This window comes from Dermacentor silvarum, chromosome 8, assembly GCF_013339745.2.
Source record: "Dermacentor silvarum isolate Dsil-2018 chromosome 8, BIME_Dsil_1.4, whole genome shotgun sequence".
Taxonomy (NCBI): Eukaryota; Metazoa; Arthropoda; class Arachnida; order Ixodida; family Ixodidae; genus Dermacentor; species Dermacentor silvarum.
In genome coordinates this window covers 72,891,797-72,905,284 of record NC_051161.1, presented here as the reverse complement: position 1 = coordinate 72,905,284, position 13,488 = coordinate 72,891,797, and the positions used below count along the sequence as shown (strand labels likewise).

At 49.1% G+C, this 13,488-nt stretch overlaps 1 protein-coding gene across 4 annotated transcripts in view; it reads right to left on the bottom strand.

Moving 5' to 3' along the window:
- LOC119461442 (sodium-dependent transporter bedraggled) overlaps positions 1-13,488 on the bottom strand; it is a 169,281-nt gene that overhangs the window by 11,161 nt on the left and 144,632 nt on the right. For 3 of the 4 annotated variants that reach the window (XM_037722753.2, XM_037722752.2, XM_049672649.1), the window contains 9 exons: positions 11,898-12,265; positions 9,806-10,020; positions 9,109-9,240; positions 8,288-8,440; positions 7,510-7,573; positions 6,710-6,848; positions 4,646-4,777; positions 2,176-2,279; positions 1,203-1,321 (listed from right to left, as the gene is read on the bottom strand). In XM_037722753.2, coding sequence (XP_037578681.1) covers positions 1,203-1,321; positions 2,176-2,279; positions 4,646-4,777; positions 6,710-6,848; positions 7,510-7,573; positions 8,288-8,440; positions 9,109-9,240; positions 9,806-10,020; positions 11,898-12,184 — 1,345 coding nt within the window. In that variant the 5' untranslated portion in view covers positions 12,185-12,265. Of the gene's footprint in view, positions 1-1,202; positions 1,322-2,175; positions 2,280-4,645; positions 4,778-6,709; positions 6,849-7,509; positions 7,574-8,287; positions 8,441-9,108; positions 9,241-9,805; positions 10,021-10,817; positions 11,352-11,897; positions 12,266-13,488 lie in introns of those variants that run through there. The other variant, XM_037722755.2, reaches the window with a different exon arrangement.

Below are 13,488 nucleotides of genomic sequence, written 5' to 3'. Positions count from 1 at the left end.
CTACGATTATTTGTGCGTCTAAGATACTTATACATGTGTACCTAACTGTTGTACTCGAAACAAACCTCCTAACGCACCCGCACCCCAAAGCTGGCTTTCCCGCCGTTACGGCTTTAGTGTGGCAAAGCCACCTTTCAATGGAAATGGAAGCATGAGCAGGACAAAAGCGTTTCGCGGCGTTGGCGTCATCATTGAGTTCTAAAGCAACGCTACGCCGCCATCATGAGGAAAAGTACCATTGCCAGTTTGGATTCAGTCTGTGCGTCCGTGGGCTGCGCTTGATCTGTCTACTCTTGACGTGAGAGAAAGGAAAGGCGGCTGGGCGATAACATTCCTGATAAACCCGAGAGCGGTGGAGACGCTCGAGGTTTACGGTGCTATTTCTTCTAGGCAGTACGCGGGTTCCTTTTACCTTTGAGTTTGAAATACCGTACCTCAATGCGAGCGAGCGTCCGGCTCGCCTTTGGGGCTCGCCTTTTTTTTTTTTTTTTCTTGTTTCTTCGCTAGCCGCTCTGGATATCCCTGCTTAGTTGGTCCTGGTGACTGTGTACGGCTTAGTGCGTGCCCAGTTATTCGTGCGTGCCTGATTTTGTTATTATTTTCTCTTATAAGCAGCTTATCGCGCTACCACTAGAAGGGAAAGGAGGCAGTGACGGCAGCATATGAATAAACATGCTTCGAAGGCCGCCTTGCGAGATAATAAAAGTAGCAATCGCGCGGCGTTCGTAATGTGACTAGAGTACTTGCTTTGTAAGTTGTTACTCGACACGCCGTTCATTGCTTAGTGGCTATGGTGTTGGCCTGCTAAGCACGAGGTCGCGGAATCGAATCCCGGCCACGGCGGCCGCATTTCGATGGGGGGCGAAATGCGAAAACACCCGTGCACTTAGATTTAGGTGCCCGTTAAAGAAACACGGTTGGTCCAAACTATTCCGGAGTCCCCCACTACGGCGTGCCTCAAAATCAGATCGTGGTTTTGGCACGTAAATCCCCCATAATTTAAGTTGTTACTCTGCGATCTGTCGACGTAATTGTAAAATACAAACTTTTCGATTCCCCCCCCCCCCCCCTTTCCCATTGATCGGCTTTCCATTGACATTTCGGGGAACACTGACGCCTCGATGATGTTCCGCGTATGTAACAAAGGAATAATAATAAAGAAGGGAAATAGCGACGCAGAGTAAAGGAAGCCGGTTGCTCACCGAACGACGAGCTGACTAGAATCATGCCGTGAGTGCGCAAGAGATGCGCCACGCTGGCGAACAGCATTGCGACCAGCACGAGCACAGTGCACACCAGCACTGTCACGCAGATCATGTTCCTGCAAGAGACGAGATGAAGAGAGGTCAAGGGGGTGCGCGCCTCGGGGTCTCTTTATTTCACGCGCAGAGAGCTTCTGAATTGGTTGCCCCTATTACTAAGTCTCGATGGAAAAAAAAAAAAAAATTGCGGAAAATATCACGTTCTATCCGTGTATAAGCCGCATCTCGAACGTCCAGACATTGGCCTCGAATTCGATGGTCTGTGAATTGTCGCGTCACCTTTAAATATACAGCTAACGAGGGCGACTCCGGTTGCGCTCCAGAGTGGCGTAATGTTTGTCCTTGGTTTGCATAAGGTGCTTACGTTGAATTAATTGGCAAATTAATTACATTTGTTAGGAATATCACGGCACGCTAGTCAGTGTTAACGAAGTGAGGGAATACGGAAAACAACGGCAGCGAAAATTATAACTTACTTTTTTTTTTGCTTTGTAGTAGAATTGTAGGTCATCATGCATGCCTTCAACTCAGCAACTCATTCATAAATGTTATAAAGTTAGAAAGAAACGTCTCAACTAGAAACAAAATAGAAAAAAAAAGAAGATGCGAAACCACTCGTAGAAAGCTTAGAAGTTTAGAGTTAACTATAACTGCTTTGACGCGATAGCTGTGAGCCTGAAGTAAAAAAAGACGTGCAAGTTTTTGGGGGCGGTGCGTTTTCATTGTTCTCAGAATTTAACTGATTTCGTTTAATTACGGAATACTTGCGTTCTCTTTTTTTTTCTTTTTTTTTCTACGACATAATGCGGCTAAGAGTTCATTTGTTTTGAACAGGCAGAAGCATGGGACAAACGAATGCGTTCTCTGGATCTTCTCTGGGCGTGCAAGGTATGCAAGGTATGCTCATGCTTGCCTTGTAATGTTGCTCGAAAACTTGTTGCGACTGTTCACGTGCAGCGCAAGGGCTCCGAACAGCCCCCACGTGATGAAGACTTCACGTGCTGCCACCACCCATGACTAGAAGACAAAGAAAAATGCATCCCATTCAGGTGTATCTCTTCTTACAATAGCTGCCAATTTTACAATATAGCAATATACAATATAGCAGAAAAAAGGTATGCCGATCCACACCATGCGGAATCGATTATATGTGAGGCATTGTTAATGAGGTGTTATATATACATTTGCAATTGCGTTCATTGCTTTCCTTGATCTTTAGCTGTTACTACGTAAACATTTTCTGCCATGCCTTACACGTGTCACTTTTTGAGCGCCGTGGTGCAGCTCTAATCACAAGTTAACGTTAAGCATTCTGGGTTCTTCCAAGTAAGCTGCGAACGTATCTCAGTATGCGAACGTTCTTTCAATCCGTGCTCATATGCGTACGCGAGCGGGATTCGAACCGACGACTTATCGCGCTCGACAGCATGCGACTGCAGCCGACGCCAGTCCTCGCTTTTCGTACGAAAGCGCGGCCACTGCACTGCTACAACCACTGTAGGAGGCGAGAGCGCATCGTGATGCAGAGAACGAAGCGGGAATCGCTAAAACAGATGTCGCTGAACGGTGCGAATCTGCACAGTTTGGCTACGAAGAACCCGGGGTTCTTCAACGCGTGCGCCTAAATCTAGGTACACGGGCCTTCTTGACTTTCTGTACCCACACCCCCGCTGGAATGCGGCCGCGCGGCTTGTGTAAGTTCAGTCCGGGACCCCGCGCTCAGAAGTGCCACGTCATAGTCGCAGAGCCACCACCACGGCGAGTATAAGCCGGAATTCCACCATGCACTGACACGGCCGTCAGCAATACAATCGCGCAGTTCCCACCGTTCCGGTTCAGTAGAAACGGTATATCGTGTCAGCGTTAGCGCATTGCAGGACGTCCGCAGCTACTACTTTTTTTTTTTTTTTTTTTTTTGTTATACCGCTCGCGGAAAGATGAAAGAGACACGCGTGCACCGGCTCGTATATCTAGCTGGGTCTCGGGGCATTGCAACGTGCTGCAGCGACTGCACGCGCTAGCATTCCAGCCGCATTCAGAAACTGCGGCCCCCTTTGTGCGCAACCCGGGAAACGTGAACTGTCGAGCGTAGGGAGAAATATGCCGGGAGGCGCCGCACGTTGCGAAGCGGGCCGATTTGGCGCAATGCGGCGCAATCCGGATCCTGAAAGCCCGTGTATACGCAGCTGCGCGGCACGCAACAATTGCGGAGGCGCGGAAGGAAACGCGGCTGTTCGGCGCTGCTCGATGTCAAGTGTGATTCGCGCGAGAGTTCAAGGCTGTGCTCTCTACGGCCAGTTGCCTGCCTCTCTCTCTCTCTCTCTCTCTCTCACTTCTTTATTGTATCTCTTTATATTATTGTTTTTCGCTAGCGAGCATCCGTGGCTGTCCTCTCGCTGGGCGGTTTCGTTAATGGTGCGCCTAGACGAGCGGTTCCTGAGCGTTTTACCGCCGTTGCCCGGACACTTACGAACGCTTTTCGAGGCCGAAGCGATACCGTGGCGGCGTCTAAGGCGCAATCGCGAGAAACCTTTTTTCATTTAGACTACGCGCTGTTTCGTCGCTGCGCTGTCGCTTCTCACTCCGGCTCTACTTGGGTGTGTTTTTTTTTTCTTTTTTTTTTTTTCTTTTCTTTTTTTTTTTTTTTTTTTTTTTTTTTACGAAAGCGAACGTGAAATGAGAAGAGCAGACTTGACGGACGAAAGAAACTGCGAGCTAGTATCCGATTCTTGTAGCGCTTAGGCATAGACACCACGAGGTGACAAACAAGCAGTTAAACTCAATCTGTCTCGTTATACTGCACAGTTTGAGCGTTACAAGGAGAAGCTAGACGTAATCTTTTGCGTGCGCCATGCGAGCTATATACCTCGATTCACATTTGCTTTTTACTTGGAACAGCGTACGTCAGTGAGAATCGAATAAACACTGTGTTGCAGTACAGGGATCAGAAAAAAAAAATGTGTTCCAGCTGTTTTTGTTGAAAAGTCCGTTCTTATAATGGGTGCCCCAGTCGACAACATTATATAAGCACGTGCTTGCGTTGATTTAGTTGGCAACATCTTCTGAATAATATCTTTAAAAGATACGTTTAAGAATAGAATCTGGTTGTAGAGCCAAAAATCATACATTATATATATATATATATATATATATATATATATATATATATGGTGACTACATTTACTTCTTTTATCTCCATTTCAATTACCACAAAATAATAATAACAGGAACTGTTTGCGAGAAGGTTCTTAAGTACACCGTACTAACTTGCGCAACAAAGATATATATGAAACATATTTCTATGAACCCGCTTTCGATCAAACGGCGTTCGGCATAAACGGCTCTGACGTTCGATGAAATGAACGAAGCCACTCGATGCTTACGTTGGTGTCGGAGAGGACGCCCTTCCAGTCGGCCCTGAAGAGCTCCGTAATGCCACCGCCCCACTGTTCCGTCATGCGGATGGTGATGAACACCAGCAGGCACATGGACAGGATGCCCAGGATGGCCAGAATCTGAACGAATCACCATCGAAGGACAAGAATAATTCAAAACGATGGCCGCGATCACGAGGCAATAGTTCGCATTGCTCGAGGTTGTCATCGCGGTTCACCCAGCAGTGCGCGAGGAAGACGCATAAGGAAGTAGTGATTGAAGACGCAAGTAGAAAATAAAAATGTGAAGAAACAGGGGATTAAGAAGCTACACGAACTGCATTGCTTCGCAATAAACAGCTTCAGGCTTCTGTTCCTTGCTGCCATGCACGGCAACACACTTTGCGAATAAATACAAAGCGTGAAGCTGTTACATCGTATTGATAATGTTTGCATCGCTATATGGTTCGCCAGGCACCCAGTGCTTGTTAATTACTCCCGATGTAGTGTTTCACACGAGACTGTGTCCTTATGCAGGGTGGCCCAGCTAACGTTTACCAAGCTGTTCAAAGAAAGAGAGAGAGATAGAGATTTAAGAACTACGGTGCAAGATACGATTTGAAGACCTACGGTATTCGGCCGTCAGACATCTGACGAACGAACACCGTAGGTTTCATAATCGTATTTTACACTGTGAATTCTTCATCTTTTGTTTTTCTTTGAACAGCTTGGTTAACGTTAGCTGGGACACGTGTTATACAGAATAGCATAGCGCTAGCGCTTGACGTTACCGACTCCGTCTGCCGCCGAATGCGCATGTGCAGGGCTTACCGCGCATGAGCAGTTCGCGCTGTATTTTACGGCTGTATTTACAGCTCCAGCTGTATTTTACAGATACACTCTGCCTCATAACGTCTTCAACAGCCAGCTATACATTTTCCCCCCAGCGTGTTAGCTCGGCGCCATGTTCACTTCTGGACTGTGGAGGCGCGCGCTGGCAAATACAATTGAATGACTTTATAGGCACGTGACGAGACCGCGCGCTCAACCGTTCAATATAACAACTAGCGCTGAAACTTGGCTTGCCAACACACAGTCTATGGCGAGCGGAGGAAACAGTTTTCAGCTGCACATAAGATACAGATGCCGCGATCTCGCGTCAGCAGATTCACCGTTTATCTTGAGCTATCGTATCTTAGCTATCGTAACTTAGCTATCGTATCTTAGCTATCTTAGCTTTTATCTTAGCTATCGTTTATCTTGAGCTATCGTATCGTATGCAGCTCTTAACCTGACTGGGCACCTGCGTGCTCTTCTCGCAACGCGCACGGAATATCGGACAGAGCTAAAGCAAAGCGTTGATAAATGCTCGCGCGTCAGTTATCGTTCGAAATGGCGTTTCGTTTCCGTGGCCTCCTTAACGGGCGGTTTGATCATACTTTAGTAGCATCTGATGATGATTAATTGTACCCCTTTGAAACGGGACGGCGACAAAATGTCGCCCAGCCTGCCTGAGCCATGCAGCCGTCGTCTTATTACACACATCTATTTCAGTTTAGAGCCCATTGCCTATATCAACTTTATACTCTTTCTCTTTGTTAAATCATCCACCTCTATATTGTAAAGTTACCTATGCCTGTAACGACCGTGACTCGGTCTCTTCCCTGCTTTCTTACCGCCAATACCCTAAACATCCCTTGATTATCTCGACCGCTGAACAGTGAATGCTACCATCAGCTCCTGGCGCTCCTGGAAGGTGGGCGTTCCCTTTATACGGTCCTGGCTCAAACTGCCATAGCGCACTTGATGGCCAGCTCTGGTTCCCAGATGTCCGATCATGCGAACACACGGGCTTCCACGCCACCTGTCCACGTGGTCTGCTGAGTCCCGAGCGCAATCTCGAGCCCCGCAGCTAGCCGCGTAGCTTGAACTATTGCAATGCTGTGTAGTTTGTACTGATGGTTCACACCACTCGTGTATATATATATATATATATATATATATATATATATATATATATATATATATATATATAGGCGCCCGGCGCTATACAGACGATCGCGGTTCACGCACCTTCCCGAAAGACTTGAGGCCTCGGCTGAGGGCGATGAACACAAGGAGCCAGACGACGCCCAGGTTGAAGGCCAACTCGAACTTGAGGTCCCCGATGCCGCTCGCTTGCGGCGCCGCCCTCCGATCCAGCACCCGGCCACTGCGCAAGGCATAGCGGGGGAAAATGTGATGTGAAAAAGATTATTTCTGGGTCTTTGGGCCAGATGAACAAACATTTTTTTTTTGCAGTATACTCGCTTATACTACAAGGTATACAATGTCGTGTGGTGGACCTTCTTTTCCTTTTTTTTTTTTTTTTTTGCAATCTGTGCGGGGAAAGGAGGACGTTTTATGGGCTTATATGCGCCCTGTTCTGCCCCGAGCGCGTTATCTTATTCGCCTACATGCCGCGTTGATGGTGCATGGGATAAACGACATCCCCATCGTAGCAATTGCAGGCAAGTTCTTGTCGTGGCCTCAGGCCTCGCAATTCTGGAACCACGTGCGGCCAACATCTTCCTCCTCCACCTCTGGCTACTCGTTAACCAGCGTATTTTCGGCGCCCGGCGTCGGCACGTTCATTTCATGTATTCATTCACACTATTACCCTGAAACGCGTATCACCGGGTTTCCTCTTTTGTCGCTAGCAGCACGGAACGCAACAAGGCCGACCACAAAACACGGTCATCTTGTGCATCGTTTACCGACGCCGAGGAACGTCACTCCAAGATAGGTAGGGAAAACAAAAATTTCCTATCGTCGCTGGTTTAAAAAAAAAAGCGCGAAACCGCCACGTTAACGTGCATCCAATTCTGACTCACTGGAAATAGGAGGCCGTGGTCCAGCCCAAGAACTCTGGAGACGATGAATTGTTCTTGTAGCACCCTGCAGCAGAAGTCGAGGTATACATTCGATATCAATATTAGGACGTAACCTTCTGCATTAAAAACAAAAAGAATAGCCAACCTTCCATGCACAGTGTATAGTTCAGTGTTTATTCATAGCAGCAGAGGTGCGGTTATCACCATACGAAGTGCCACAATTTTTTCCGAAAAGATCTAGTGAGCCAGGCTTCCACCGCTGGCTCACTAAGCGAACATTTTACTAAGCCAACTAGCACAAAGAAACAGGCATAACAAAAAAAAAAAGAAAAAAAATGTTTACGCACTACTCGATAAACGAGGCGCCGAACTCGCGCAAACCTCGTAAACGAGCGGCCCGACCCAAAAATAATGGTCAGCGCTACTACAACACAAGAACTGCTTGTTACCTAATGACGTGCTAAGTGCAAACTATTTATACGAAGTGTTTACGTGACGTAATGAACATTCCAGAACAAGATGTTGTTACATAATATACTTATAAGGCGCCAATTTTGAATGCGTTGACTGGTACAACGTTCTGTCGACCGCAATGACGTGTTCACGGCACGGACATTCCAGAACAGGATGTTCCTGCACAATCTGATCTGGATGAAGTGCGTAGTTTCAATGCGCTGACTGGTACAACATGCTAGCACGCGGCCTCGGTGACGTCACTGCGCACCCTTAGGGAGCCACCTGGCCCTCCACGACAGGGTGTCCGTAGTCTATGCCTTACCTCCCGAGGCGAACCGTGCTTGGCAGATGGACCACCGGTAAGCGTCCCTTGCTTTGATGAACGAGTCGCGGAAGTAGAAGAAAAGCCACGACACAGGCACGGCCAGGTAGACGCCACACACCATGTAGACCATCATCAGGGCCAGGCCCACGCCTACGAGGAAGACAAGGACGTTGAGGAGAAAGGTGCCACTTAGTGACGGGTTAGCGGAAACGTCAGCAAGTCCGTCACGTCGATTAACGCAACGCAGCTAGATTACGCGAAATATTTCTGTGGACACAGTGTTTCGACACACGTGGGGGCGATATGCTTCCCCTTGTGCATAATGTTGGCCATCGCTTGATTTCTTTTCGTTGTTGAACCAGAATCAATGCATCCAAGAAAGATTCACTTCGGTTGTGAAGCCTGATGCGTTGGCCCCGCATTTCAGTGTGGTGTAGTCATATAGTCTTGCCGCGTGCTAACTTTCCAGGAAATTGACCCCATTTTGTGCAAGTCCGTTTCGTCGTCACCGACGACTGAGAGCGGACGTGAAATGTATTCTGAGTACCACGAGATAGCGTTCCGATCACGCGCAGATGTTACATCTTCATCCATTAAATTAAAACGCATTTGCTGGAACATAAAGAAGGTCAACTTGTTCATGTAAATGTAGACGCTGCTTGGCTCTAACCGTTGTATATGAGTCAAGAATGCGCTTTCCAGGTTCGTAACATACCAATCAGTACCGGCAGACTGAGCACGAGCACCACTCCCCTCCTTCCTTTTTGCATCCCCCCTTTCCCGGTCGAGTGCCTTGTGACGAAGGGCAGCGCACGTACCTTTGAAAGCGGGCGATATGTACCACATGTCGAGGATGCCGCTGCCCAAGTACTGGCCCAGAGACATCTGAAGGTACAGGAAGGGCACGCCGAACACCGCCGAGAGCACGAAGAACTGCAGCACGAAGCACGCTGAGGGAGACAACGGAAAGAAGAAGACGAGGTCAGCGATTCCTCCGGCTCCGAAATCATTTATCGGACAGCAGCAGGCACTTGCAGAGGGCACGTACATATCTTCTCAAGGATAACTATGCATTGCATACAACGTCGTCGCCTTCTCGCTCGTTACCGTATTGCCTGTTGTGGCTGCCGAATTTCGTACACAGACGCCACCACTCTCAGCGTGCCTATGGAGCGCGAACTCCCGCACAATATATCAAGGATCCAAGTAGCGGAATAGCGCATGCAGTGGTTAGCGCATCCAGCTCCCAATTGAGCAGGGACGTGAATTCGAATCCCGGTGGCTGACGCAGGCAAATATCTGCTTTTCTTCGCTTTATGGCGAGAATCACGCTGAAGATGGGTATAGGCAGCCTAACGACGATGCGGTCATCGGCGTCACAACCCACTGCGAAACTCGGCACATCTCGAGCTGCTATTGGTGGCTAAGCAAAAAAATGTCCCCCGGCGAATAATTCGCACTTTCACTTCATGGCGTCGTCGGGTGTGTACAATGGCGCAGCGTAATGCGAAGTACCTTTATAAATATGCACCAGCAGAGAGAACCTGGTGACGCTGAAGAGCCCGAAGATGCTGAAGAAGGAGGCGAACACGGAGAACAGGTCGTGCGACCAGAGGCCGTGCGCGGCGCGCCGGCTCTCGTCGTCCGCGGAGGCCGGGGTCCGCAAGGCATCGTGGCTGCCGCCGCCGCCCGTCGACGTTTCCTCCCGCGGCCTGGCCGTCTCTTGCACGCTGCGCAGCACACAGACACGGCAGAACACGAGTCAGAACGTGCGGTCAGTCAGGTGTTTAACCAGGGCAGGTTAGGTTATTATAGGTTAGGCTATAAGCTGGCCAGCCATATTAGAACGCTGAGTAGCCCTAAAAGAACAAGGACAGTATTCGGGGGGTGTAGAGTTATACCACGTAGAGTTATACCACACGATCACTTTTGATCGCGATCAAGCCCGATCCGGATCGAAATTCTCGACTGCGATTGGTTCCCTCGCGCAGCTTTCGCAAAGGAGCCAATCACGACCGAGAAATCTCATCTAGATCGGACCCGATCGTGTCGGCCCCGATCACGATCAAAAGTGCGCCGTGTGACACCCGTATTAGGTTCGGTTAAGTTAGGTTGGGATTTCACACTGAAGAAGTGAGTAGCGCTGAAAGGACAGGGACAGTACTCTAACGTGCGGTTAGTCAAGAAATTGTCAGGAATTCGTGATTAACAAGGGAACTAACCGAGGTTAATAAGTAGGTCGACCTGTCATTACATTCGTCAACCTAGACTAACAAGTCCTGGTTATTTCCCGTGAAATCGCGCGTCAGGATGCTGTACTTGTCCTTATAACGTTACTCAGTTTTCCAGCATTATACGAACCATCTAGTAGATTAGGTTAAGTGGTTGGCTTGTCATGCATTTGAGCAGCGCTGAAGAAACGGCTCTTCGTAACAGGGACCTGCGTTTCTAGGTCTGGAATGTAGAGGACGTGGGAAATGGTGCAGTTTCAGTCAACGACCGCTAGACGAGACATAATTCCACTGACCTGCCGTTCAAGAAACTCGCACCATGCACAGAGACGTCGTCGAAGAAAGCCGCCCGTCGGCTCTGGAAGCTAGTTTCGCGTATTACTCGCTCCCGCACAAGGATCGCGTAGAGGAGTTCGCTACGGAGAGGCGTGAGTGTTTGCATGTCTAAAGCAGGACACTAGACAGTCCTTATCACACGGGTTTCTTTTCGCGCAAGACGCGCAAAGGGTGTGTTGTGCGATTGTCACAGCGTAGAAATAAGCATAGTGCCTGTCGACGTCGAAGGATACAGAGGCATACACTGTGATAGAGAAGGATGTCGCTGAGAACTTCTAGGCGTCAATCTCGTTCTGTCTGCCACAACAACAACCACCGTTATCGTTGACAAAGACGGAAGGCACGAGTATAACCACACGGTGATAACGGTCGTAAGTGTATACGCCGAGGGGAGACGATGCAAATAGCCAGGAATGATAATGGAAGTGGTCGTGTTGCGTACGTCCAGAAGGGCGCGTGATACGAGATTGACTTCGTTTGTGATGCGCAGTGACCGCGCAGACATAAACAGGATCAAAGATGCGCGGCTGTTGTACTTCGTACGCTGCCAACCGAATGGATAAGAGACTATTTACACCTCGCGGCTCTCTTTCAGCAAACTACAAGATACAAAAGCATACTCTCTGAATGCTTCAGAGAGTATGACACCTGACGTCAACACTGCGTAATGGTAATTTCCGATACGCATCCTTCGTGCTAAAACTGTAGAACACGGGAGCTCAGTTGTCCGTTATTCCTTCTTCCTCTATTTATATCGCGCTGTTTATTTTCTGCGATGTTAACCTAACATCTCGCCCAACTTTCCATTTTAATTCAGACTGCAGTGACTCATTTGTAACCTTTAACGTTCGCCGAAATCGTAGCTCCTGCTAAAGCGATTCTCCTTTACTCTGCCACGCGAGCGCGAGCACAGCGAATGGGAGTCGCAGGCGAAGACCTCACGTACACAAGCGCAGCTACATACGAGGCTTCTATCATCGTCATCATCATCAGCCTAAGAAAGTCTTCCGCACTGCGACGTCTATAGCACGAGCTCGCACCTGGTTGAGTCGCTGCTGGTGCGGTCGGTGAACGAGCTCTCCGTGGCCAGGGAGCCGTTCTCGAGCGAAGCCTGCCTCGCCGCCGCATTCTGAGGCGGCGGCGGAGTCGACGGCAGCTGCAGGGCGGGCCGTTCGCCGGGTTCGGACGAGAGCCGCGTGCCGGAGATGTGGAAGACCTCGGGCCGCAGGGGTTGGAGGGGGTCGCGCCTTGCCGCGTCGGCAGCGGGTGCGCCCACCGTCGCGGGGCTGCTTCCCGAAGACGCCGACGCCTCATCGGGGTTGCCCATGGACTTCGCTCCGCTATCAATGCGACGACGACGACGACGACAACCCGGTGCCCGCCTGTGTTGTTGCGCTCATTGGCTCACCTGCAAGACAAGAGGGCAAAGGGTGTCACACGCGGGGTTTGTAGGAGTGCGCAGTGATTAGGAGAGCAAGAGGAGTGGTTATTACCAATGCGAAAGCATTATATGCCCCATTACGCGAAAATCCGGCGGCGTCGGCGGCGGCGTGACCGAGTGGTGGTACCAGAAATGGCCGACGGCGCAGAGTAAAAAACACGTCAGAAATGCTCGGATTGGCGTCAAATTTCTCAGGGAGGTTCCTGTAAACAAAGTAAATGAATGGTTTTGTAAATATAACTTGGTACATTTCGGTCTGGGTGGGAGTCGAAATGGGGCCTCCGGGATGCGAGACGAGCACGCTTTCCAGACGTCACGGCGGCTCCACGGTTCTGGCTGACTAAAGCTGTGCCTAGTGCGTGCGTCATTGCACGCGTCACGTCGCAGCCATCTGGCTGACTAAAGGTTTCACCAAAGGGGCCATAATGCTTTCGCATTCCCACGCGTACGCAGTATTAAGTGTCTCTACCGAATTCTTGTGTTATTTTTTATTTTTCTCGCATTTAGAGAGAGAAAGAGAGGAATAGAGAGGGAGAGTGATAAAGAAAATGCAATGAGCTTAATGAGGCCGAGCCCGGTTGGCGACCCTGCACTGTGGGAAGGGAAGTTAAAGTTGAGAAAGGAGAAGTTCGCAGTATGTACGCACGCGCGTGCACTAGCGGTAATCGTTCGATCAGTCACAGGTTGTCATAAAAGCTTGTGAACCTCAAGAAGCACCGAATTGAGAACACTGCAGGCCATACAATAGGGGCTCACGCAGTAAGGTCACAGGTACAAGCAAAATGTAGGCAAGGATGCGCACAATAGTACAAAAGAAGAAAAGGGCATGTGTATAAAAAAAGAAAAGAATAAGAACGAAAGTTCGTCACTTTACAAAAGTGATGGCGATTCATTTTCATACAGTAGTAATAAAATAAAATACAAGAAGAAACACCATAAGTCCCGAAATTCAGGCATAAAGAGAGCTAAGAAGAGTAAACGAGGTCCAAATGGTGGTCCGAAATATAACGGGGCACATGGACATAAGAAGCAAGAACAGGCCGCACTGCACTCTACAAACGAGTCCCAAGGAGCTGAAGAGACATGTGAGGTTGCTATATATGGTTCGAAACGTGCGAATGCAGCTGATAGGAATGACACATGCATGGGCGAGACAATACTCGCATACGCACAAACAAACAAAGGGTGAA